At 39.9% G+C, this 24,936-nt stretch overlaps 1 protein-coding gene across 1 annotated transcript in view; it reads left to right on the forward strand.

Annotated features, from left to right (window-relative positions):
* Nucleotides 1-24,936, forward strand: part of CR1L (complement C3b/C4b receptor 1 like) — a 67,435-nt gene that overhangs the window by 12,967 nt on the left and 29,532 nt on the right. Inside the window, exons 4-11 of the mRNA XM_045456736.1 lie at nucleotides 734-819; nucleotides 10,384-10,782; nucleotides 12,478-12,654; nucleotides 12,751-12,853; nucleotides 14,134-14,219; nucleotides 18,806-19,033; nucleotides 21,558-21,737; nucleotides 22,352-22,451. Of these exons, the coding sequence (XP_045312692.1) occupies nucleotides 734-819; nucleotides 10,384-10,782; nucleotides 12,478-12,654; nucleotides 12,751-12,853; nucleotides 14,134-14,219; nucleotides 18,806-19,033; nucleotides 21,558-21,737; nucleotides 22,352-22,451 (1,359 nt within the window). The remainder of the gene's footprint in view (nucleotides 1-733; nucleotides 820-10,383; nucleotides 10,783-12,477; nucleotides 12,655-12,750; nucleotides 12,854-14,133; nucleotides 14,220-18,805; nucleotides 19,034-21,557; nucleotides 21,738-22,351; nucleotides 22,452-24,936) is intronic.

Here is a 24,936-nt window from a genome sequence, read left to right on the forward strand (position 1 = left end):
TGTAAACTATGGACTTGAGATGATAATGATGTGTCCACGTAGCTTCATCAATTGCAACAAATTGTACCATTCTGGTGGGGGATGTTGGTAATGTGGGAGGTTGTGCATGTGTGTGGAAAGGGAGTATATGGTAAATCCCTGTACCTTCTGGTCAATATTTCTGTAAACTTGAAACTCCTCTTTAAAATAGTCTGTATAAAAAAAATTGCATAGATGTAAATACACATGCACCCCTCACACAAATTAGCACAAATAAAACTGAGGAAATTTGAACCAAATTGGCAGATCATACCTATGCCAATGTCCTGGTTGTAATATTCTACTATAGTTTTGCAAGACATTATCAATGGGGGAGATATTCCACATTTATGGAACGCTTGGAATAGTTTGTGGCATACTAAGTGAGAATTTCTGCCTTGACCATTTTAAATATGAAATCAGTGTTGGACTTTTGTTGTTCTGTTTGGATTTCCTTTGGTTTGAGGTTGATGAATCTTAAATACTGTAGGTTTCTACAAAAGCGTGGCTTAAAGTAGAGAGAGCCCATTTAGTTGAGAAAGCATGAAGAAAAAAATTTAAAGTCCAAATGAAGACATAAACTTTGGGAAAGTGATAGTACTATGACAAATGGAAATTGTCCTTCTGAATTCTCCAAGATTGCGATCTCTAGTAAGTAGCAATACAAGTAGGAAAATGAACAGGGAATATAACATTCATTCTTCTTTATCTTTAGATACCGACTCATTGGTCAGCCCTCTAGCACGTGCCTCATCTCGGGCAATACTGTCGTCTGGGATAACAACCCACCTACTTGTGAAAGTGAGTTGAGATATTCTTTCCTGTTACCTTCACCAATGGATTCTAAGTTTCCTCCTGGAGTTGTAAAAATCTTAATTGAATTCCTTTTGTGCATTCTGTCCCTCAATCCCTAGGGGGTTTCTGGCAACTGTTTCCTTAAATGTTTCCTTATCCCAGGATGTACCTTTTCTGAATCTGGGGACTTAAATGCAGAAAAGCCTTCAAACTTTATTTTTACTTCAAATAATTTGGAATTATGTTGACTGTACCACCCCCAGTATAACAATCATTCTGCTTGGCAAATTAGTGAAGTTTTTTTTTAAGTGTTACTCTCCAAGGTTGGTGAAGCTGTGTATGAATCAACATTTTCATGTACCTAGAGTTACACAAAACCTCTTGAAGGGTACCATGTACTGTGACCCTCAAAAGTGGGCATCTATTTTGACCCAGTTCTTAGAACTTATGCTTGGGAAATAAACACAGACTTTTACTAGGAGTTCACTGTAAACATTTCATTGCTGCATTCTTTATAATGGCAAAAATGTTACAGTAACCTAAATGTTTCAAATCATGGTCTGGAAAGTACTGGAAGGAGTCATGTTAAAAATGACTATGGAGAATTCCCTAAGAAACATAAAATCAGAGTTAGAAGAAATACCAGCCATGCACCAGAATATTATTCAGCCATTAAAAAAAAGGGGGGGGGGGTGTCACCTGGGTGGCTCAGCTGGTTAAGCTTGGGACTTCAGCTCAGGTCATGATGTTACAGTTTGTGGGTTTGAGCCTCTCCATCGGGCTCTGTGCTGACAGCTCAGAGCCTGGAGCCTGCTTCAGATTCTGTGTCTCCTCTCTCTGTGCCCCTTCCCAACTCTTTCTCTCTCTCTCTCTCTATCTCAAAAATAAATAAGCATTAAAAAAAAAAAGATGTCATGGAAAAGCACTTCATGACATGTAAAGATGTTAATTATATATTTTATGTGAAAAAATTAGGTGACAGGACAGTACTCTGGCTAGATCTCTTAATTTAAATATAACACACCTATATCTATTCCTGTATTTTCATCTCTGTTTCTAAATCTGTAACCTTTTGTATATCTAAACCTTGGTGAATGGCTTTCCGCCTCCTTGGTGAAAGTGGGAGGAAACTTCTGGTAGACATTTTGACCGTGCAGCCGCATGCTTTCTCAAGAAGATCCAGTCTCCTATTTATTCAAACTGCCCTAGGTCCATAAACTGGCTCTCAAATCTGGGCATTGGTTGGTGAATAACCATAACTTTTTTTTTTTTTCAGTGATTCAAGTCAAACCTAGATCTTTTCTGCTTATACCCATCTAATAACACTTTAGTCTGTTATTCTTCTATTTCGGTTTTAGAGATTCCGCAATCAATCAGCCAGGAACAAAGATTTCTGCAGGCAAATCATTCTCATTTCTGTTTCAATTGTCTCTGGCCCTCTGGCCCTCGAGTGCTGCCACTTGACGCCTACCATCCTGAGGTCCTTCCGTCACCGTTAAATTCAGGGAAGACAATTCCATAACTAAATCCCAATGTCATTCCCAGCCTACAGAGAATAAGCACCATAGATGTTTTTCAAGGTTACTGAATATTCTGCATGAATGTATTACTCAAAGCCTTGGGTGAAAAGGTAAATGTTCTCTGTTTCTTTTTTTTTTTTTTTTTTAACACTTATTTATTATTGAGAGACAGAGCATGGGCTTGGGAGGGGCACAGAGAGGGGGAGACAGAATCGGAAGCAGACTCCAGGCTCTGAGCTGTCAGCACAGAGCCCAACGTGGGGCTTGAACCCACAAACTGCGAGATCTGGACCTGAGCCCAAGTTGGATGCTCAACTGACCAATCCCCCCGGGTGCCCCTAAATTTCTCTCTTTAAACACCCCACCCCTGTGCACATTGTTGGGGAGTTGACAAACAGATACTACATAAATCCACTCTGGCATTCCTAAATCCCCAAGTCATAGAATTGCTTCCTCAACAGTATCCTGAAAAAGCTCTGGTATTTCAGCTTCGTTCAGCAGAGGCCAGACTCTGACCCGCTGAATTCACAGTCTCATTTCTGGTGTTCTGCACCTTCTTGTAGGTCATAACTTGTACTCCCCACCCCCTCCTGTACTTCCAGGTCTGCCAGGACTTAAATCAGGTTTAAGGACCAGAAACAATGTGAAGTAGTAGGGGTAGGTCCGGAGGAAGATCAGCAGTCCCTGAAATTTGGGCTGCCCGATTTAGTAAATAAAAATACACGATGTTCAGTTAAACTCAAATTTCAAATAAGCAACAAATACTTTTGTATTCTAACTATGTGCCTTGTGATATTGGGGATATACTTACGCTTAGAGTTTTTTCAATGTTTTTCTGAAATTCAAATTTAACTGGACATTCTATATTTTCTCTGGCAATCTTATCAGGGCAGCTGCCTCACAAGAGATCATTACATTTTCTTTAGAGAAGGGGAGGACCCCCTCAGACAGGGGAGGAGGGCCTGTTTCCCCTAGCAAAGGAGACTCAGCAGAACTCACAGGTTCAAGGTATTCAGCTTTGTTCGAATCTGTCCATATATCTCCATCCCAATTTTCAGAGTCCTCCTTCCAATCAGTTCTCAAACTTTAACATAAGAGACCCTGTCATGAATTCGATTTGTCGTGGAATCCAGCTACGGGATTGATTAGATGTTAGATTTGTGCTTCAGAAATTTTGGCTCTGTGGCTACGGAATGCAAGTGTTTTTCTTTTCTTTTTTCTTTTTAAGTTTATTTATTTATTTTGGGAGAGAGAGAGAGGAGAGACAGTGAGCGTGGGAGCTGGGGAGGAGCAGAGAGAGAGGGAGAGGGAGAGAGAGCGCTGTCAGCGCAGAGCACGAAGCGGGCTCTATCACACCAACCTTGAGATCATGACCTTAGCCCAAATCAAGAGTCAGACACTCAACTGACTGAGCCACCTAGGTGCCCTACAAGTATTTCTTTTAGGGCAGGTAGAGAAGCTTTCAGAACCAGACCCTGAACAGGAATTTAGAACATTTTCTTCCTCTTAAGTTCTCCAAAGCACTTGGAAGCAAGCCACCAACCAGCTCGCTTTTCCTCCCTCCCTCCCTTCCTTCCTTCCATCTCTCCTACTTGCTTCCTCCCTTCCTCCCTCCCTCCTTGTCTTCCTTCTCTCTTTTGTTCATATACTAGATAGGACCCCTAATAAAATCTTGATGAAGGTATCTTTGTCTTGTTCCCCATCTCAAAGGGAAAGATTGGAATATTTCACCATTAACCAATATTTGCTGTAGGCTTTTGTAGATACCCATTTTTAGATTAAGAAAATTCCCTTATAATATTCTTCATTGCTAAGAATTTTTTTTATCATTAAACCGTAAAGTTTACCAAACACATTGGCTACATATATTGAACAATCATATCTGTTTCTCTGTTACTCTCTTTTTTTTTTTTTTTTAATGTTTATTTCTTTTTGAGAGAGACAGAGACAGAATGCGAGTGGGTTGGGACAGAGAGAGAGGGAGACACAGAATCCAAAACAGGCTCCAGGCTCTGAGCTGTCAGCACAGAGCCCGACGCGGGGCTCGAACCCACAAGCTGCAAGATCATGACCTGAGCTGAAGTCGGATGCTCAACCGACTGAGCCACCCAGGCGCCCCTCTCCGTTACTCTCTTAATGTAATGAATAGTTTTAATTTCTTTTTGAAAGACAAACTGATTTTGAATTCCAATTTTATATTCTTGGAATACATCAACTTGACAAAATATTTTATAATTTTTGTATGTTGTTTAATGTGCTTTTGTAATGTATTTTAGATGTTTTTGAGATATAATTTACATATCATAAAGTTACTCTTTTAAAGGATACACTGTAATGATTTTTAGTATATTCGTAAGGTTGTGCGACCAGCACCACTCATTCTAGAACACTTTTATCACCCCATTCCTAATGTGTTTTAGAGGGATCAGACTGTAATATTTTTCCCGTGACTTAAATATCCCGTGTAATATTTTTCCCATTTCATTTCTCCCGTGAGAAAAAAATAAAATATTTTTCTCATGTCCTTATGAGGTTTTGGTATCAAACTTACAATAGACTCATAAAGCCACCTGATTGTGTTCCATAGATTTGTTTCCCTTTAAGGCATTATTTCTTCCTTAGATATTTGAAAAAAACTCACCAATAAAGCCCTATTGCCTATAGTTTATGTTGCTGGAAGTTCTTTTTTTCTTCTCCTTTTTTAAATCTCCAAGTTTTTATTTAAATTCCAGCCAGCTAACATATAGTGTAATATTAGCTTCAGGAATAGAATTGAGTGATTCATCACTTATATACAACACCCAGTGCCCATTACAAAGAGTGCCCTCCTTGATAGCCATCGCCTACTTAACCCATCCCCCTGCCCGACTCCCCTGGAAGGTCTTTTTTGCAACAATTTTTTCATACCATCTAGACTTTTTATTGAAAGACATATATTTATATATTACTACATATATATATAAAGTGCTCAGTAGTAATTATTCACTTCAATGAATCTTTACAAAGTGAACACACATTAATAGCATTCAAATAAGATACAGCACATCAGAAGTTTCCCCATGCTCTTCCTCAGTGATCATCTTTCCCAAATAACCATTATTCTGGCTTCTATCACAAGGATTAGTTTGCCCCGTCTTGAATTTTCTATTAAAGGAATCAAAAAGCATGTACTCTTTTGTGTCCAACTTCTGTTGAGTGTTATATGTAGGAGACTTATCCATGTTGTTGTATATGGATTAATTGGATCTTTTATTTTAATTGTTGTATGTATTTCATTGTAAGAACTTAACAATGAATTCGTAAACTCAGCTGTTTATATATCAGCAGTATTTTATGCATGTGCATATGCAATAAATATCCATATATATGCAAATATAAATTTTCAAATATTTATATATATATATGCACATCTATATAGTGTTTATATTTACATAAGTGGAATTGTTGAGTATGAACATAGCCAGTCTTAATAGATACTGCCAAAAGATTTCATACTGTGGTTGTACACATTACACTTCTACCGAAATCAGATGAAAAGTCCAGCTGCTCAATATCTTTGTCAACTTGATAGTTATCAATTGTTTAAATTTCAGCAATTCTGGGGGCTCACTGTGGCTTTAATTCACATTTTCCTAATGACTGATGATGCAGAGCACCTTTTCATATCTTTGTGTAGTGCCTGTTCAAAATTTTCACCCAATGTTTGCTAGTTTGTGTATCTTTTTTATTGTCTTGTAGAAATTCTTTATACAAAATAAACATAACACTTAACAAAACACATTTTCTTCCAGGCTAAAATTGGTCCTTTTGCTTTCTTAATGATGTCTTTTGATGATAGAAGGTATACATTTTTATAGTGTTTTTTAATAAGACTTAATAAATCTTTTCCTTTCTAGTCACTACTTTCTCTGTTCTTTTTTTTTAATGTTTTATTTTTATTTTTGAGAGAGAGAGCAAGTATGAGTGGGGGAGGGGCAGAGAGAGAAGGAGAGAGAGAATCTTAAGCAGGCTCCACACTCAACATGGAGCCTGACATGAGGCTCGACCCCACAATCCTGGGATCATGACCTGAGCCTAAATCAAGAGTTGGATGCTCAACCAACTAGATGGGCCACCCAGGCGCCCCACCACTTTCTCTGTTCTATGTAAGGAAGCTTTGCCTATCATTTTATCTCTTAAGTTTATGATTCACCTCAAATTTATTTTTTGTGTGGTGTGAAGTATGGTCAAGGAATGTATTTCCTTTTTTGTATGTGTTTTTGTTTGTTTTTTTCCTAATGGGTAGGCGATTCATCTAATATTACTGATTTTAAAAACCATTAAAAAAACACTTTTGTATATCACAATACAATAGTTTAATATCTATGTCAGGTGTCATTATATGTGGGTCTCATTTCAGAGAGGTTCTGTGCTATTTTCATTACTATAGTTTTCATCACTATAGTATTTCATTACTATAGTATTCATTACTATAGTATTCATTACTACAGTATTCTAATAAGAGTTGATATCTGGTGGCATATCCTCTGCCATGTACTTCTTCCAAGATTTATTTGGTGATTCTTGGCCCTTTGCATCTCCATATAAAATTTAGAACCAGCTTGTCAGTTTCCACAAAAAGAATACTACTTGAATTGGCATTGGGTTTCTATTGACTCAGCAGATGCAATTGTGGGCCACTGACATTTTTTAATTTTAAATTCATGAACATAAATTTTTGAAATTTTTGAAATCTTAATAATATTTGCCTATTTACATTATAGAAAATAATGTAAACATAGATATGTAACGTTGAAAAATGTAACATTTTCTAATTGTTTCTTAAACACGCAATCATTTGACTTTGGAACCAACAATCTTGCTAAATTTACTTAGAAATGCTGTAGTTTATCTGTATATTCTTTTGGATATGCTGTATAAATAATCATGTCATTGGTAAATAATTATCCTATTTTTTTAATCTTTTCCTTTCTTGCAGCTTTTTATTTCTCTTGCTTTACTGCATTGGCTAGAACCTCCAGTGCAATGTTGAATGGAAGAGAAGATACTGGGTTTTTAAAAACATTTTTTTTATGTTTATTTATTTTTGAGAAAGAGAGGCAAAGTGTGAGTGGGGGAGGTGCAGAGAGAGAGAGAGAGAGAGAGGGACAGAATCCAAAGCAGGCTCCAAGCTCCAAGCTATCATCACAGAACTTGACGTGGGGCTTGAACCCACAGACTGTGAGATCATGACCTCAGCCGATGTCGGATGCTTAACGGACTGAACCACCCAGGTTTTTTAATAGTCATTATATTGGTTTTTTAATATTGGTTTTTTAATAGTCATTATAAAGCATGATGTTTACAGAAGGTTTTAGGGAGATAGTCTTTATCAGATTAAGGAAGTTGCTTTTTATACCTAACTTGCTAAAAGATTTATCACGAATGTGTATTCTAATTTATCACTGTTCATTTAATGAGACGATCAGATCCTATTTCTCCTTCATTGTGTCAGTTTTTGTGCTTTTACATTGATCTCACAAGACGTTATTGTTGTTTTTATAAAAAGAGTATTTATACTCCTCCATCTATTAACTATTTCTGCTATACTTCCTCCAAATTGTAGTTCAGTCAGTTCTTTATGACACTATTTTCCTTCAATCTAAAAAATTATCTTTTAGCATTTTTGTATTGTAGGTCTTCTGGCAATAGATTCTTTAAATATTTTTCTAGGCATGCTTTCTTAAAAGTTATCATCCCTATTTTCTGGCTTCTTTTAAAATTGATTGCTCTTGATTTTTTTTTTTTTTTACGATATTACTATGATGTGTCTAGGTAAAGTTTTTCCTTTTTTTTTTTTTTTAGTATTTGTATTGTTTGAGTTTGTATGGCTTCTTGAATCTGTAGGTTTAATGATGTCTTTTATTGGTTTTGGAAAATTCTCAGCCATTACTTCTTCAAATGTTCACGCCCTGTGTTATCGCTCTCCTCTCATTATTGGAATTCACTTAAACATGCATTAGGCCTTCCTTATCCCTCTATCCTATAAGTCTATTACTCTTTTTTATGTATTTCTGATCCTTCTGTGTCTCTGTGTTTTATTCTGGATATTTTCTTCAGTCCTGGCTTCCAGTTCATTGATCTTTATTCAACTGTGTCCCACCTGCTGTTAATTCCATCAGATTCTTAATTTCAGTAACTGTATTTTACAATGACAACAACTTTTATTTGATTCCCTTCAAAATTTTCCCTGTTGTTTTTAATTGTTTCTTGTTCTTACCAAAAGTTTGGGTTTCGTATATTTTACCTTTGAATAGATAAACATAATTATCTTAAATCTGTGAGTGAAAATTCCAATAGCTGGGGTCCTAACGGTTCAGTTTCTATTGTCAGTGATTATGCTGCTTCTAATTCATGTTATTTTATCTCATTAAGTATCTCATTGATTGTATGTCAGGAATTATACTTGAGAACCTTCCTCTGTACAAATAAATTCAAGGTCTTAGAAAACGAACCTTCTTCAGGAAGGATTTTTGTTGTTGTTATTTCTTCCAGAAACCTGGGGACCTAGCAGTCTGGGACCACTTTCATTCAATTTCAGAAACTGTTATTTTTCTAGGCCACCCACAGTACTTGAGGAACAACTCCAGTAATCTTGATTCCCAAGGCCTATTTCTTTGAGGTCCCCATAAGTATACAGCAGAAGATATTACCAAGGATTCCACCTTGCAAGATGTGGATTCCACTTTAGTTCCTTGACTCCTTGAGACTATCAAAGTCTGCTCACCACTCAGATCCCCCCTCCTGATTCAGCTATCCTTCCCGCAGAACAGCAGCCTAAATGCCTCTTACCCAGCTTTTTATCTTCTATCAGATTATGGTCTGATAATGCTTCACTAGTTCATTGCTTTCTGATACATCCACAGACATAGTTTATATTTTATCCAGCATTTATAGTCTTTCTTGGGGGGGGGAAGGAGAATGGAGGGGTAGAATGATGTTTGATTTAAATTGTTAAGGTTACCCTTATCAGAAGGAGTATCCTTCTTAAGAATTTTTATTTTTAACTTCAAGTGTTTTGGAGTTTTGGCTGAAGTTACTTCATTCTAGTTATATAGTATTATAGTTGTACAATGTACTATGTCCTACTTCTAGATTTTCAACTGTATTGAGAGTTTGTTTTTTTTTTTTATGAACTAATGTATGATCCCTTTTACATGGGTATCATGTTGTGATACCAAACTTAGGCTTGATGAAATGATTTGGTAAGTTTTCTATTTTCTACATCTTGTGAAAAATTTGAAATTACATTTGAAAGTATATTTACCTGAAAGTAACTTGATAGCATTTTTATGTAAAATATTTTCTTCTATTCTTACAAGTTTCTTTGCCCATTCTGGCTTTCTATATCTTCTTGAATGCATATTGGTAATTTCCATTTCCATTTATATCATTTAGATTTTCAAAATGTTTAATTAACATATATTAGCCTACAGCTGTATAAATTTCTCACATATATGCAAATATATTTAATACTATTTCCCACTGTTGTATATCTGTGTTGTTTCTCTTCCCTTACATTTTTTTCTTTTAGCAAGGGTTTTTTTTTATTTTTTTAAAGCTTTACTGAGCTAATAACAAAAATGAAAATTAAGAAGGAAAATGGAAAAGAGTAGGGGAAAGCTGTGTAAAGTATGGTAAAATAAAATGATCAAAGAACTGTTTAAAATGAAAGGAATGTGAATTTATATTAAAAATGCATATGCTTATAGGAAATAATGTAAGTAAGAAAGGCAGTACGCATGCTATTTATTATGCCCACCTAAATTACGACTTTGTACATTGAGGAGGGCACCTGTTGGGATGAAAACTGGGTGTTGTATGGAAACCAATTTGACAATAAATTTCATATTAAAAAATAAATTAAAAATAAAATATGACTTTGTAAAAACATACCCACATGTGAGGAAAGATCAAAAGCAAATAGCAAATGTAAAAAGAGTTATACTCATTGGATCTCTGACTAGTTATTTTAATTCACTATTATTTAAATCACTCTCTCTTTTCCCAGGAATTCCTTGTGGGCCGCCCCCAAACATTGCCAATGGAAGTTTCATTAGCATCAACAGAGAATATTTTCCATACGGGACCGTGGTGACCTATCGCTGCAATTCTGGACAGAGAGGGAAAAAGCCGTTTGAGCTTGTGGGCCAGCCGTCAATATATTGCACCAGCAAAGACAACCGCATCGGCACGTGGAGCGGCCCTCCCCCTCAGTGCATTATACCTAATAAATGCACACCTCCGGAAATTGAAAATGCAATAATAGTATCTGAGCGCAAAACCTTATATTCCTTAAATGAAATCGTGGTGTTTATGTGTGAGTCCGGCTTTGACATGAAAGGACCTTCCAGTGTGAGATGCCAACCTCGAAACAGATGGGGGCCACAGCTGCCAAGCTGCTCTAGGCGTGAGTCTGACTGAGGCTTTGAAGGGGCCTACAAATGGCATGAGTTGTAAAAGGATGGGGAGATTAGTGTTTGTTCCGGGGGAGGATGCATGGGAAGCAGTGTGGGTCAATTTGGGGGGATGGAGCATGAAATTAAGAAAGTGGGCGTGTGCATGTATGTGTGTGTGCTCTTATGTATATGCGCCTTCGTTTTGAAAGCAGGAGTTTAGTTAATCAAGGAAGGAGACATTTGAGACTCTCCTATTGAGCACGTCTCCGGGCGAAATACCAGCTCCAGTATCTCTCAAATATATTGAAAACTGAGGTGGACTTTCTAGTCAGCTGTGTCATAAGCACTCCATTTTTTTTAGTCTTTATTTATTTTTGAGAAAGCAGGCAGGGAAGGGGCAGAGAGAGAGGGAGACAGAGCATCCGAGGCAGGCTCTGCACTGTCAGTGCAAAGCCTGATGCGGGGCTCGAACCCACTCACTGTGAGATCATGGACCTGAGCCGAAGTCAGACGCTCAATCGGCCAGGCGCCCCTGCGATCAGCACCTTAAATGCATGATCTCATCTACCCTTCACAACACTCCTTTACAAAAGGGCTATTCTTATATCCATATGGCAGTGAAGTTTGGTATTTCAGAGGTTGAGTGAACCGTCCAGATCACGTGCTATTAAGTGGAGTACCCAGGAATGGAAGCAAATGGGTCAGACTCCAGGGCCTGAGTTCTCTGGTCCTAGTTATACTTCTGTCAGCATCTCTCCCAGAAAATAAGAAACTGGCTTCTGAAGACAGATATCATAGCCTCAGAATAGTGGCCAAGACCTTAGAGTTTGTCTGTTCTGGTCCATCTCCTACATTTTATCATTAGGAATCTGAAGTTGAGAGTGAAAGTTGCTTAAAGCCAAACAGATTTTCCCTCATTGTTAATTGGATACAGATTAGGTTGAAGTGCAAATGAGTTCAGATGCCTTGAGCACGAAGAGGGCTATGAATGGAGCTGGCCAGACCTTGAGTCAAATACTCTTTAAGCAATATGCCCTCTCGTTACAAGGATGGGTTTATTGAGTGGATGTTGTTCTCAGTGGCTTATCTCAATGGCCTTGTATGCCACAATAGCTGCCTTAGGAGTGGATGGGTAAATGCTGTGGCTGATACGTAGGGACAAAGACGGACTTTACCATTCTTGTGCCAACTAACACCAGCCTTGTACAACCACTGAGAGCTGGAAGGACAAACAGACAAAGCGATATAAATATGAATGATCACTACATTCGATCATAGGAGTACAGTAAAAGACATGGGAAATCTATTAAATAGATTTAGGCTCAGGCAGCCCTCTCCTCTGAAAGATGAGCCTGTAAATTGGATCACCTCTCTACCAAATATGTGGGTGGAGAACCCCACCAATACTAATAACTCCATCTTGAATAGCCAGCACTAGAAGAAGGGACTTGTAAATGTATTTCACCTTGTGCTGGGGAGAACTTGGCTCTAATTATCTGCTTCTGACTAGCTGTGAGATCTTCGGCTACATCGCCATATTTTTAACTTCCATATCAGTAAAAGGAGGGGGCTAGAGTATCGTTTGATTTCCCTTCTTATAACACCAAGCCCCTTTAACTGTGTCTCTGACTCCTCAGAAGGGTTAGAATTTAGCCAAAGATATTTCTCCATAAATGACTGGTACTTGGCACCTGTTCTTTCCACAGTATGTGCGCCGCCTCCAGAAATTCCGCATGGTAAGCCCACCCCAAGCGACAAGGACAGCTTTTCCCCTGGGCAGGAAGTATTCTACAGTTGTGAGCCTGGCTATGATCTCAGAGGGACTGCTTCTGTGCGCTGTACGCCCCAGGGAAACTGGAGCCCAGCAGCCCCTACATGTGCAGGTACCTGCGGTTTCCTCTGGTTTGCAGATCAGTCTTCTTGTTCTTCACAGAGGCAGTCTTACCTCTTTGTTGTTGTTGTTGTTGTTGTTTTCCTAGTGAAATCATGTGATGACTTCCTGGACCAACTCCCTAACGGTCGTGTGCTCTTTCCACTTAATTTCCAGCTTGGGGCAAAAGTGTCCTTCATTTGCAATGAGGGGTGAGTATGATGACCTGGCATGGAGACCAGGGACTCAGTTCTGGATGCTAATATGCTGGCGCCCTGGGCAGTGGGGGTTTATCCAAAAAGCAAGCTGTCTAATGGAACGGAAGTACCAAAAAAGACTAGTATTTGAGGCAATGATTGGGAAGTATTGTAGCAACCACATAGAACCATGAACGGATGCTTAAAAAGGAAGAACAGTAAAATATACTGAACAGCAGAAGTATAACAACAGATCTTGACTATTGAAGTGAAACTATTTATTACTACTGATGCCTATTTATTACACGTATGAATAAAAAGTAGTTTGTAGGCGCGAAGGGAGAAATATTGCAGAGGGGTTGTTTTAAAAAAGTTTGATATAGAAAAGAAAGTTACTTATAAGATAAGTGACATGCAGGGACTGTTTCAAGAACATTTGAAACCAGTCAGTAGTGAAATGTGGAATAGGAATGTAAGAGTAAATGGGAGTATTTTTGAATCTAATTATATGCCATCTGATTAGGATTAGGCTGTGTTGAAGGAGCATGAAGACTGATGTTCATGTTCCAAGCAATGTCATTAACTCTTTATGTGACTGTAAGTGATCTTGGTATTATGTTCCCACACCGCTGACAGGTAAAAAGCATGTTGTTGTCAGTACATTCCAAGGGCCCTTCATCAGGCATCAAATATCTGTCACCCAATAAACACCTGGAGGCAACTCAGGCAGCTATTGGTCCAACAATAAACCAGATGTTTGGGGATGATTGTCCTCCAAAGAATCCTCTTTTCTCACCTTTTCTTATTTTTCCTAGATAATTTGGTTTTCTCATCAATAATCTGGATATGCCACAGGTGTCATTCGGGAACATTCCGGATGTGTTGGCAAAAAAGGGCAGTCTCTGATGCCTTTCTCTTTGCTAACTTGAATTGGCAGTTGTTTCCCTCCTGGTCCAGTAAGAAAGGAAAGGGCTACGGGTTGCATTAGAGGACAAAATTCCTTACAGAGACAAATAGGGAGCTGTCCGAGGGCAGTCAGGGGCAGACGACCTCCTGAAGGCCGAGGACCAGAGACAGTTGTTACTGCTCTGTCCTCACTGGAAACTGCAATCCCTCCAGACGTCTTGGTGTCAGTCCCTCTATCAGCTGAGAAAACAAATGAGCAGAACTTTTTCACCTGGGGTTTAACTTAGGAATGAAACTGTATTTCAGCAGGAAGACAGAAGCTGAGATCTGTCAGTGAAGGGGAGAGAGACATGTGTGCTCACCCGGTCACTACTGCTTTTGTTCCTCAGGTTCCGTTTAAAGGGAAGTTCTGCTAGTTACTGTACCTTGGTTGAAATGAAAAGCCTTTGGAACAACAGTGTTCCTGTGTGTGAGCGTGAGTACAAGGGATATCTGTTCAGGTCTGCACCTTCCTCCTTGTTTGTTTGTTCAATGTGCTCTGCCTGTAAAATTAGCTAACGTTTGCCCCTCTGTTTATCTTCACTTTTGATTGAAATATTTCTTTGTTGCAAGGATTGTTTCTGGGGGAAATAAATCTGCGCATCGTGTGTTTTGGATACCATCCTATAAACGTTTACGAGCATCCTTTGTGCTACAGGTGGAAAGACATGCTTCACAGATGGAGAGAAATTTAAGGCCTGGGCTCTTTTTCCTGTCAAAAATGATACTCCCGCTTCCGCTTTTCTGTCCTTCTTCAATCATCTATTCATTCCTGTCCTCATTCTTTCAACAAAAATTTTTGAGCACCTGCTATGTGCCAACAACCAGTCTTCTAGACACTAGGAATATACCTGTCAACAAGAAAGACTAGGACCTTGCTTTTGTGTTGTTTATATTCTTGTGCAGAAGGAAAGACAAAGGAAATAACAAACAAACGCATAAATAGACGATTTCAAATAACGCCAAGTGTTATTAAGAAAAAAAACCAGAGTGATGCAATAAAATGGTTATATGAAGGGGGATAAGGAATGCCAGGAAAAAAATAAAGTCTCCATTTAAAATAAGGTGATTATAGAGGGGCACCTCGGTCCCTCAGTCAGTTAAGCATCCGACTGTTGGTTTCAGCTCAGGTCGTGATCTCATGGCTTGTGAGACTGAGCCCACGTCGGGTTCTGCACTGGACAGCATGGAGCCTGCTTGGGATTCTCTCTCTCTCTCTTTCTCTCTGGCACTTCGTCACTTGTTCATTCTCTCTCTCTCTCTCTCTCTCTCTCTCTCAAAATAAATAAATAAACATTTAAAAATAATAAATAAGTAAAATAAGGTGATGATGAGAATCCTCACTGAGAAAGTGACATTTGAGTATTGATGGAAAGTGGTCACTACCAATGGACACAGACAGAGGAATAACTTCCCATACAGATGGTATAAAGGCCCAAGGCAGACACGTTCCCGGCATTTTCTTTGGCAAACCTGTCTTCGACATGTTCTCAGAAGCCGATATGGCTGATACGGAGCGAGCGAATAGAGGAGTAGTCGGAGGTGATAAAAGAGAGGTAAATGTACATCCCGTAACAACGTGGGTTTTCATTCTGAGCAAGATAGAAAGCCACTGGAGCATTGTAAGTAGTAAAGTAACATGATGGAATTTATTTTTAATGATATCACTTTGGCTACTCTAGAGAGGACTCAGTTGGAAGGAACGTACCTTCAATCGAGAGTCTCCGGAAAACAGTGTTGGAGGCAAAGCATAAATTGTCATGCTCTATTAGAGGGTGCCGTTCTGGAGCAACAAGACTGAAGGAGGAAAAAAGGGTGCAGGAAGGAAAGAAAAGCTGATAAATAAAATATGTTGTGTTGCTGAGGTGGCCGTAAGCTTTACCAAAACAAGCAAACAAAAAAACCAGCTGGCTGTTGGCTCATATAACACATCCCTGAAGAGGTTCTGTGAAACCAGAACTGTCTAGTAGAAAGAGAAAGAATGAGCAGTTTATTTGCTGGATCTTCCCTGTCTCTTGTCTCCCGTTTATCCCAAGGGTATTAAGGCCCTTATTTCTACGCTGTATTATCTCATCCCTCTGGACAAACTCTGAAGACACCGGAGCCCATGACCTGCTCCATTTAAGACCAGAAGTGGTGGAAGGAGCCAGAGTGGCCATGGATCCCAGTCATGTTGGCTTGGATGTGGGAGTTACTGTGACCTCTACGTAATGTGCGAGAGCCCCTATCTCCCCCTCACTTCCGGGGGGCTGAGACAGCCAGTACTGTTAGAAAAGGAGGTGACAGGGGTGTCAATCAGCATTCCCAAGTGAGAAAGCAGCTGAGGGCCCAAAAGGGAGATGCAGCCAAGGAAATGTAGGGGGATGGCTGAGGGTGTAAGTTGGAAGGTTGTTACACAGATCTAACCACAGATGTTGGATAGCAGTGGGAGAAGAGGTAAGAAGTGGTCACAGGCTGGGTGTATTCTGAAAGGTGAAATGACACAATTTGCCGATGGTTTAGAAACAGAGTTTTTTTTTTTTTTAATGTTTTTATTTATTTTTGAGACAGAGCATGAGCAGGGGAGGGGCAGAGAGAGAGAGAGAGACAGAATCCGAAGCAGGCTCCAGGCTCTGAACTGTCAGCACAGAGCCCAATGTGGGGCTCGAACTCATGGACCATGAGATCATGACCTGAGCCGAAGTCAGATGCATAACCAACTGAGCCACCCAGGCGCCCCAAGAAACAGAGTTTAAAATAGAAATTCAGTGAGATCACCGAGGGGGGGAATGGGGCCAGAAAAGGGATGCGTGGGCTGAGCCTTGTAAATCCAACACTAATAAGTTGGAAAGGTGAGAATGAATCAACAAAAGAGATGAAGAAGAAGCAGCCAGTATATTAAGAGAAAAACCAGGAAAGGAGGAGGTACAGGCTTCCGGTTACAGAATGAGTACGTCACGGGAACAAAAGATGCAACGTAAGGAATACAGTCAATGATACTGTAATGGCGATGGGTGCGGACATACAGGAGCTTCACTTGTGGAGAGCAGAGTGTAAGATATGGGAAGGGATACGGTTGTCCAGTCAACCATACCCAGGGAGAGAGAGAGGGAGACAGAGACAGAGAAACAGGAGGGTGATATATCTTAGAAGCCAAGAGAAAATTCTCTGAAGGAGGTGAGATTCTCCAGAGAGGTCAAATAAGATGGTGGAAAATTATTATTGGGTATAATGACTTGAAGGTGCCAGTTGGCCTCAACAAGGAGTTTCAGTGGAATTGTGGGACAAATGTCTGATTGGAATGAGTTCAAGGGGGAATGAAGGGAAGGAAGGGCAGACCATAGACCACATCTCCTAGAGGAGTCCTGGTGTCACAGGAGTAGAGAAATGGGATTATTGCTGCACAGGGAAGTGGGATGAAGGGAGCTAGTTTTTTGGTTTTGGTGTGTGTGTGTGTGTGTGTGTGTGTGTGTGTGTGTGTTTTAATGTTTATTTTTGAGAGAGAGAGCTCAAGCAGGAGAGGGGCAGAGAGAGAGGGAGACAGAGGCTCTGAGGCAGGCTCTGTGCTGACAGCAGAGAGCCCGATATGGGGCTCAAACTCACAAACCATGAGATCATGACCTGAGCTGAAGTCAAACCCTCAACCGACTGAGCCACCCAGGTGCCCTAGTTTTTGTTTTTAAGAGGACAGAAATATAATGTGTTAAATACAGAAATACTATGAATATATTCAGTCTGCCCATTTACTTCTTCACTAAAACAAACAGGATGTTGCTTCACCTTCTGATCATAACTATTGAAAAATATGTTTATAATAGAATTTTTTTTTCAAATGAATGTTTTGCTCTAAAATTGTTTGGAACTTTTGTATTTATATAACGAAACTTGATCATTATATCCTTCATATTTGGAAGCCAGCTATTTGAAAATGTTAACTTTCCTGGAATATAGTTAATTAAGAAGCATGAAAGAAAGAAAAAAATGCTCTCTAGAAGCCAGATACAGCTAAAATCACTTGCTAAAGGACAAACATTGGTTAGGTTAGTCCACCTTTGATTAGTTTATCCATAATCCTTTCAAGAGTATCATCTTCCCAAATATAGATCAAAGCAGAAGGGGAAAGGAGCTTCTCCAGATCGTTATTTAAAAACAAACACACAGGGGCGCCTGGGTGGCTCAGTCGGTTGAGCGTCCAGACTCCGTCTTGGGTCATGATCTCACGGTTTGTGAGTTTGAGCCCCGCGTCAGGCTCTGTGCTGACAGCTCAGAGCCTGGAGCCTGCTTTGGATTCGGTGTCTCCCTCTCTCTCTCTCTGCTTCTCCCCCGCTCTCTCTCCTTCAAAAAAATAAAAACATTAAAAAATTAAAAACAAAAACAAATAAAAACAAACAAACAAACAAAAACCCCTGTAGAAACCAATAAGTATCACAAAGTCGTAAAACATTTCTGAGTCTTCTGGAGCATGCACAGGAACATTGGGATGTTTCATTTCATTATGATGACATTACTACAACCATTCATTTTGCTTTGGAGCCTAACAGCCTCAAGTCATCAAGAAAAGATTAAATCAGTGATAGATAGTAAATGTATAATATATTTTGAAAGATTTCTCTGGGATGAAGAGCCTCGATGTTAAAAGATTTGGTCTATCTTGTACTTAAAATAGTAGGGGATGTACAGTAGGTCCTGTTGAATTAATGGATAACTTCCTTATTAAATGAATGCCTTCCTTGTCAATGTGGTTAAGATTTTTGTCTATTTTAAAAGAATGAGCTCTCAATTATCCAGAAGTTTTATGTCTTCAAAGAGTTCAGGATGATTAAATCCCTCCTGGACGTTGTAATAATAAACATTGGTTTCAGTGTCATTTCATTTGGAAGCATCTCAACAGCAGCCTAATATATTTATTTTATGGTTTATACTCTCCCTGAGAGTTTAGTCATTTAATTGGCTACACAGTCACAGCATCCCATAATTGTAGAATCAACTTGGGTTAAAATGTAAACATTTTGATGTAACTTATAGCTCTTGTGTTCCTTCTAGAAATCTTTTGTCCAAGCCCTCCATCTATCCTTAATGGGAACCACACCGGAACTCCTCAGGGAGACGTTCCCTATGGAGAGGAAATTACTTATATGTGTGACCCCCGCTCGGCCAGAGGGACGACCTTCAACCTCGTCGGGGAGAGCACCATCCGCTGCACAAGCGACGGTGAAGGGAATGGGATTTGGAGCGGCCCTGCCCCTTCCTGTGAACTTGCTGGTCCTGCTGGTCAGTACCCACATACCCCAAGTGGATTCAGAATATCAGGCCCAGATCCTTCATATGTCTCTAAGATTATGGTGTGTGCTTGTGAGTTCAACTTTGTCATAAGTGGAAGCGTCAAAGTTCTAAAACTCTTCTTGCTGGTGCAGTGGTGAGCAGAGTGGGGTAAGAAGGGAGAGGGACGGGGAGGGGAAGATCAAGAAGAAAAACGTATTCGGGGCGCCTGGGTGGGGCAGTCGGTTAAGCGTCCGACTTCAGCCAGGTCACGATCTCGCCGTCCGTGAGTTCGAGCCCCGCGTCGGGCTCTGGGCTGATGGCTCGGAGCCTGGAGCCTGTTTCCGATTCTGTGTCTCCCTCTCTCTCTGCCCCTCCCCCGTTCATGCTCTGTCTCTCTCTGTCCCAAAAATAAATAAACGTTGAAAAAAAAAAAAAAAAAAGAAAAACGTATTCACTGGAGAGGACATGAAAACAACTGGCTATGAACAGTAACCAATGCCGGATGATTGCCAAACACTCCCCTCAAGTTCATCGTCTGCAAAACTGGCAATATGGATATTATTTAGCTAAGGCTTTAGCCAGTCTTATGCCAAATAGGCTAAGTGACCAAAGGGACTCTACTTTTGTAGCTTAAGACCTTGACTCAAAGTATGCCCCTCTGTCTGCTGGCTTGTGGGGCCCACCTTAATCTTTGCCCTTGAACTTACCCGTTCTGAGAGTTAGAAGCAAGGAAAGATCAGCTCAAGGGAAAGAGTATGGAAAGGACGAGGCTGTTTCTTCCGAAGGACTGAAAATTACCTGCTTCTTGAGGACTGACTGTAGGCCTTCCCAAGACAGAAGCAGGGTACACAGGGAGGTGGCACCAGACTTGGGATACCACATGACAGAGAAAAGCAATCCGATGAGAAAAGGCAACACATGATAAAACGCGTTAACTTTTCTTTGCTGCCCCTCCCCTTCCCATTAGAATCTAGTGAGATTTCTTTAAAAGCAGTTGCCTAGGCCACCAGGCACGCTTATTGAGTGGGCAAACAGAAGCAGTCTCCTCCAAAAAGGAGATCGTTGAGGTCAGACTCTATTTGAAATATGTAGCACACAATATACCCTCTCATAAAAAAAGACATAGCTTCTTTTTTTTTTTTTTTTTTTTTTTTCCAGCGCAGAAAGGTGTTTTTATTAAAGGACGGAGACAGGACCCATGGGCAGCAAGAGCTGCCTCAGGACCTTGAGGAGAGACTGGTTATATGGGTGGGGGTGGGGGGGTATGGGGGGGAGGTAAAGGCAAGGGGAAGGGGAAGTTTCCAAAGGGATTTTCATATGCTAAAGAAGCTACTTGATGGCTTCGTCTGTTTTGTCCTTTTCCTTAAATCTCTGGTTTAGCATCAGAAGAAGAGTGCTCTGTTCGTTCCCTAGGACTGCCTAGAAATTACCACAAACTAGGTGGCTTCACACAATAGAAATTTATTCTCTTCACTGATCTGGAGGCTAGAATTCTGAAATCAGGGTTTTGGTGGGGCCGTGCTCCCTCCTGTGACTCTAGAGGAGACTCCTCCTTTACCTCTCTTAGATACTGGTGGCTCCTGGCATTCCAGGGCTAGTGGACACATCGTTCTAATCTTTGCCTCTGTCTTCACATGGCCTTCTCCCCTGTGTCTCTGTGTCTCAAATGTCCCTCTCGTTTCTCTTATAGACACCACCAGTCATTGGATTGAAGGCCCACCCTGGTAATCCAGGATGATCTCATCTTGAGATTGTTACCTTAATTATAGCTGAAAAGATCCTTGTTCCAAGTACGTTTCCATTGTGAGGTCCTGGATGCATGTATCTTTTCGGGGGACATCATTCAACCCACTATAAGTAGTGACTGCTATTTAGTGCCAGAGAAGCTACTTATGGTGGACACCCTGAGAATAAGGTTGGGAGGAACAAATGGAGAGAGAGGGTAAAATATGTCTTGATGGATATGAGTATATTAACGCTAATAAATGAGGGTATGAATGGTTAACTCTACACAGAGGCAGTCTGATAGGCCTGACACATGACATCCTTAGCTAAAATCCTTGCTTTGGGTGCCTAGGTGGCTCAGTCGGTTATGCGTCCAACTCTTGGTTTTGGCTCAGTTCATGATCCCATGGTTTGTGAGTTTGAGCACCTCATTGGGCTCTGTGCTGGTGGTGTAGAGCCGGCTTGGGATTCTCTCTCTTTCCCTCTCTCTCTGCCCCTCTCTTGCTTGTGCTCTCTCTGGCTTTCAAAATAAATGAATAAACTTTAAAAATCAATAAAACTCTTGCTTTGGTGAAACAAGGGCAAAAAGGCCAAAAAGGTGAATCGTCTTCTAAGTAGTAAAAATTTCCTGATGAGTAAATGCTGCTGGAAAGCCCCATCCTAAGGTAACTTGAAGGGGAAAAAGACCTTTTGCCGTTTTTAGAAGTCTGTCTCCATGAACCCATCTATCAGCTTAACTGGACAGAAAGAGGAGGACGGGCGCAAATCTCTCGGCTCACTTTTGTATTCCTGTGGTTTTGCTCTCCAGGTTACTGTAAAGCCCCAAAACAGTTTCCATTTGCCAAGCCTACAACTCAGACTGATGAATCTGAGTTTCCAGTTGGGACATCTTTGACTTTTAAATGTTCCCCTGGGTATTTTGAGTCTACGTTTTCTATCACCTGCTTAGAAAACTTGGTCTGGTCCAGTGCCGAAGATACGTGTAGACGTGAGTAACCCCATCCTGGGAGCTAATTCATGTATGTCGAAGCGTCTGTGGGATCTCATTTAATTTGTTCAAATTTTGTAGACATCTGAGTTTGCCCACGGTATTTAAATGGAGGGTGAACTTGTAGGTCAGCCTTTCTTACTGCCTGGAGTTTTTGCAGTCTTGACTCAATGTTTATTTCGCAAGAATGTCTCTCACAAAAGGAATCAGGGGAAGTTTCCATTCCCTGGAGGTTACTTTTGATGGCTAAAACCATGACATGAGTGAAATAGGGACACAAAAGAAAATCACGTGGATCACAGTGACCTGTGCTTCAATAACCAAGATGGAGAGGAAATCTCAAATTTTGAGGCCTTTGATTTAGGCTCGTGGGATGAGAAAACAATTCTTTATCCATATATTTCTTCTGTTGGGAGATTCAGGCATCATCTTTTAAAAAGCAGTGCTCCAGAGCTGCTTGAGTCTGAAGTTGGTGCACTTCCTCAATGTGGTCAATCCTTTGGAACAATCAGAAGTATATAGACTGTTCAGTCTGCTACACTCCAGACTGAATCGTAAAAGCAAAGGTAATTTGAACTCTACACCTAGTCCCAAATTTTCCTTCTCTCCCATAGGAAAATCATGTGGAGCTCCTCCAGAACCCTTCAATGGCATGGTACATATAAACACAGATACCCAGTTTGGATCAACAGTGAATTATTCTTGTAATGAAGGGTGAGTTGAAAGCACTATCCCTGGAATGTGAGTTTCAGAACAACAATGCTATCTCTGACCTACTCCCAACCAGACACACTAGACTATCATCTACACTTCAAAAAGTTATCAATAGGAACTTCCGGATAGAGATGGTAGCTTGAACATGGGCGTATGACCAAAGGAATATAAAAAAGAAATAGCAACAGCTGGAATGCCTAGGTGGCTCAGTTGGTTGAGTGTCTTGACTCTTGATTTCTGCTCGGGTCAGTATCTCATGGTCTGTGGGTTCAAGTGTCGTGTTGGGCTCTGTGTTGGGCACAGTGCAGAGCCTGCTTGGGATTCTCTCTTTCTCTCTGCCCCTCCCCCCACCTCTCTCAAAATAAATAAGTGAACTTTTAGAAAAAATAATTTAAAAAATAAATTCTAAAAATAAAAAAAAGAGTAGCAAGCAATTTGTATTTTAACTAGAGGACAGCACCAGGTTCCTGCGGAAGGTAGTATGTGTGAAGCCTGGTAAGATATTCACTGGATAAAAAGGACCAGTCTATTAAATGAGTAAAAGGAAAAATGCTAGTTGTACCATGCATGGAACATTCTTTAAAAAAATTGTTTTTAATTTATTTTTGAGAGAAAGACAGAGTACAAGCAGGGGAGGGGTGAAGAGAGAGGGGGACACAGAATCGAAGCAGGCTCCAGGCTCTGAGCTGTCAGCACAGAGCCTGACGCGGGGCTCGAACTCAAGCTCTGCGAGATCATGACCTGAGCTGAAGTTGGAGGCTTAACCAACTGAGCCACCCAGGTGCCCCCGTGCATGCAATGTTCTTAACTAAGATCAGCGAGCACTATAGCTGAATTGGAGGACCTTGAATTAGGGGTTGCAGGGTAAATCTTAACATGATAGCAGCTCTGTATGAACATGCACAAAGCGGGAACATTAATGAGTTCTTGCTCTGAACTTTTCCTTAGCGCAGGGAACCATGCCAGAAACATCGCCTCAACTTAAAGGGAGCAATTAAAGAATGTGTATTAATTTTCAGTTGCCACAACAAATTCAGAGAAAAAAATAGAATTTTATTGGATTGTAAAATCCAATGAATTTTATTGGATTGAACATATTTATTGGATTGAACATATATTCATTAGCCATACTTGGAAGCCATGAATAACCCAAAGATCAAAAAAATCACCACCCACAGTTCTACCCACAATTAACTCATCATAGTTAATATTTTGCTATGAAGTCTTCTAGCCTTTTTTACCTGAAAATATGCATGTAACCCACATGTCAGTTGAGCTCAGTTACCCTTAGAAGAGAGAGGTGGTTAAATTGGACACAAGTATCAATTGCATTATCTGGAAAGTATGGATTTTGCCCTGCTCACCCCTTGCCCCCAACAAGGAGTTCTGACTTCTTAGTTCATCAGTCCTTCAAATGACGGGAGCCCCAGGCAACACCAGGGACATATCAAGGCAGTGACAGGACAGCCCACAGAATGGGAGAGAATATTTGCAAATCATTTATCTAATAAGGGTTTGATATACAGACTATATAAAGAAGTCCTGCAACTAAACAACAAAAAAACTAACAACCCAACTTAAAAATGGGCAAGGGATTTGAGTAGACATTTCTCCAAAGAGGACAGACAAATTGTCCAGGAAACACATGAACAGATACTAAATATTATTAGTCATTAGAGAAATGCATATGAAACTCACTCCATACCTTATAGGATGGCTATAATGGAAAACAAAAGTGTGGTGAGGATGTGGACAAAATGGAACCCTTGTGATTACTACTGGGAATGTAAAATGGTGCAGCCTCTGAGAAAAACCGTTCGGTGATTCAAAAGTTAACACAGAATTACCATATGATCCAGCAATTCCAATCCTAGGTACATATCCAAAAAGATTAAAAACATATAGTCAAACAGATACGGGTTTATCAGCCGTTCTACCTATTTTTAAATACATCCTGATACATTTTATTTTCCCTTTAGATTGATACATCTCATGGATGTTTTCAATTTCATTAAGATAGAGAGGATATAATATTTTGATAAAGTATTGAGTTTTTTAAATATCTGTGATGATAACTACTTTCTCGTTCATGTGTATTTGTAGATGTGTCATTTTGTGAGGTTACAATTGACCAAGTTCTGTTTATTTCAATCGACCACTTTAAAGAAATGGCTCTTAGATTTATTCATCATTTATATTCCATTTTTCTTACTTATTAATTTATTTTAGTAATTCCTCAGACCAGCTTCTTTCATATGTTCATGTTTATAGTCTTTAAAACATCTAACATAAAATGTTGTGTTCATTTATTTGAAAATTTTCTCGTCAAATAACAAAAGTACTAAATATTTCTCTAAGGACGGTTTTGGCATCAGTGTCCTAGAAATTTTCAAAGAGTAATATTGCATCAGCATTTGTAATGAAGTAGCTGAATAATGTAAGGTTTATTACTACAGGCTGTTAAGGCCAATTAACATTATTCAAA

This window comes from Leopardus geoffroyi, chromosome C3 (genome assembly GCF_018350155.1).
Source record: "Leopardus geoffroyi isolate Oge1 chromosome C3, O.geoffroyi_Oge1_pat1.0, whole genome shotgun sequence".
Taxonomy (NCBI): domain Eukaryota; kingdom Metazoa; phylum Chordata; class Mammalia; order Carnivora; family Felidae; genus Leopardus; species Leopardus geoffroyi.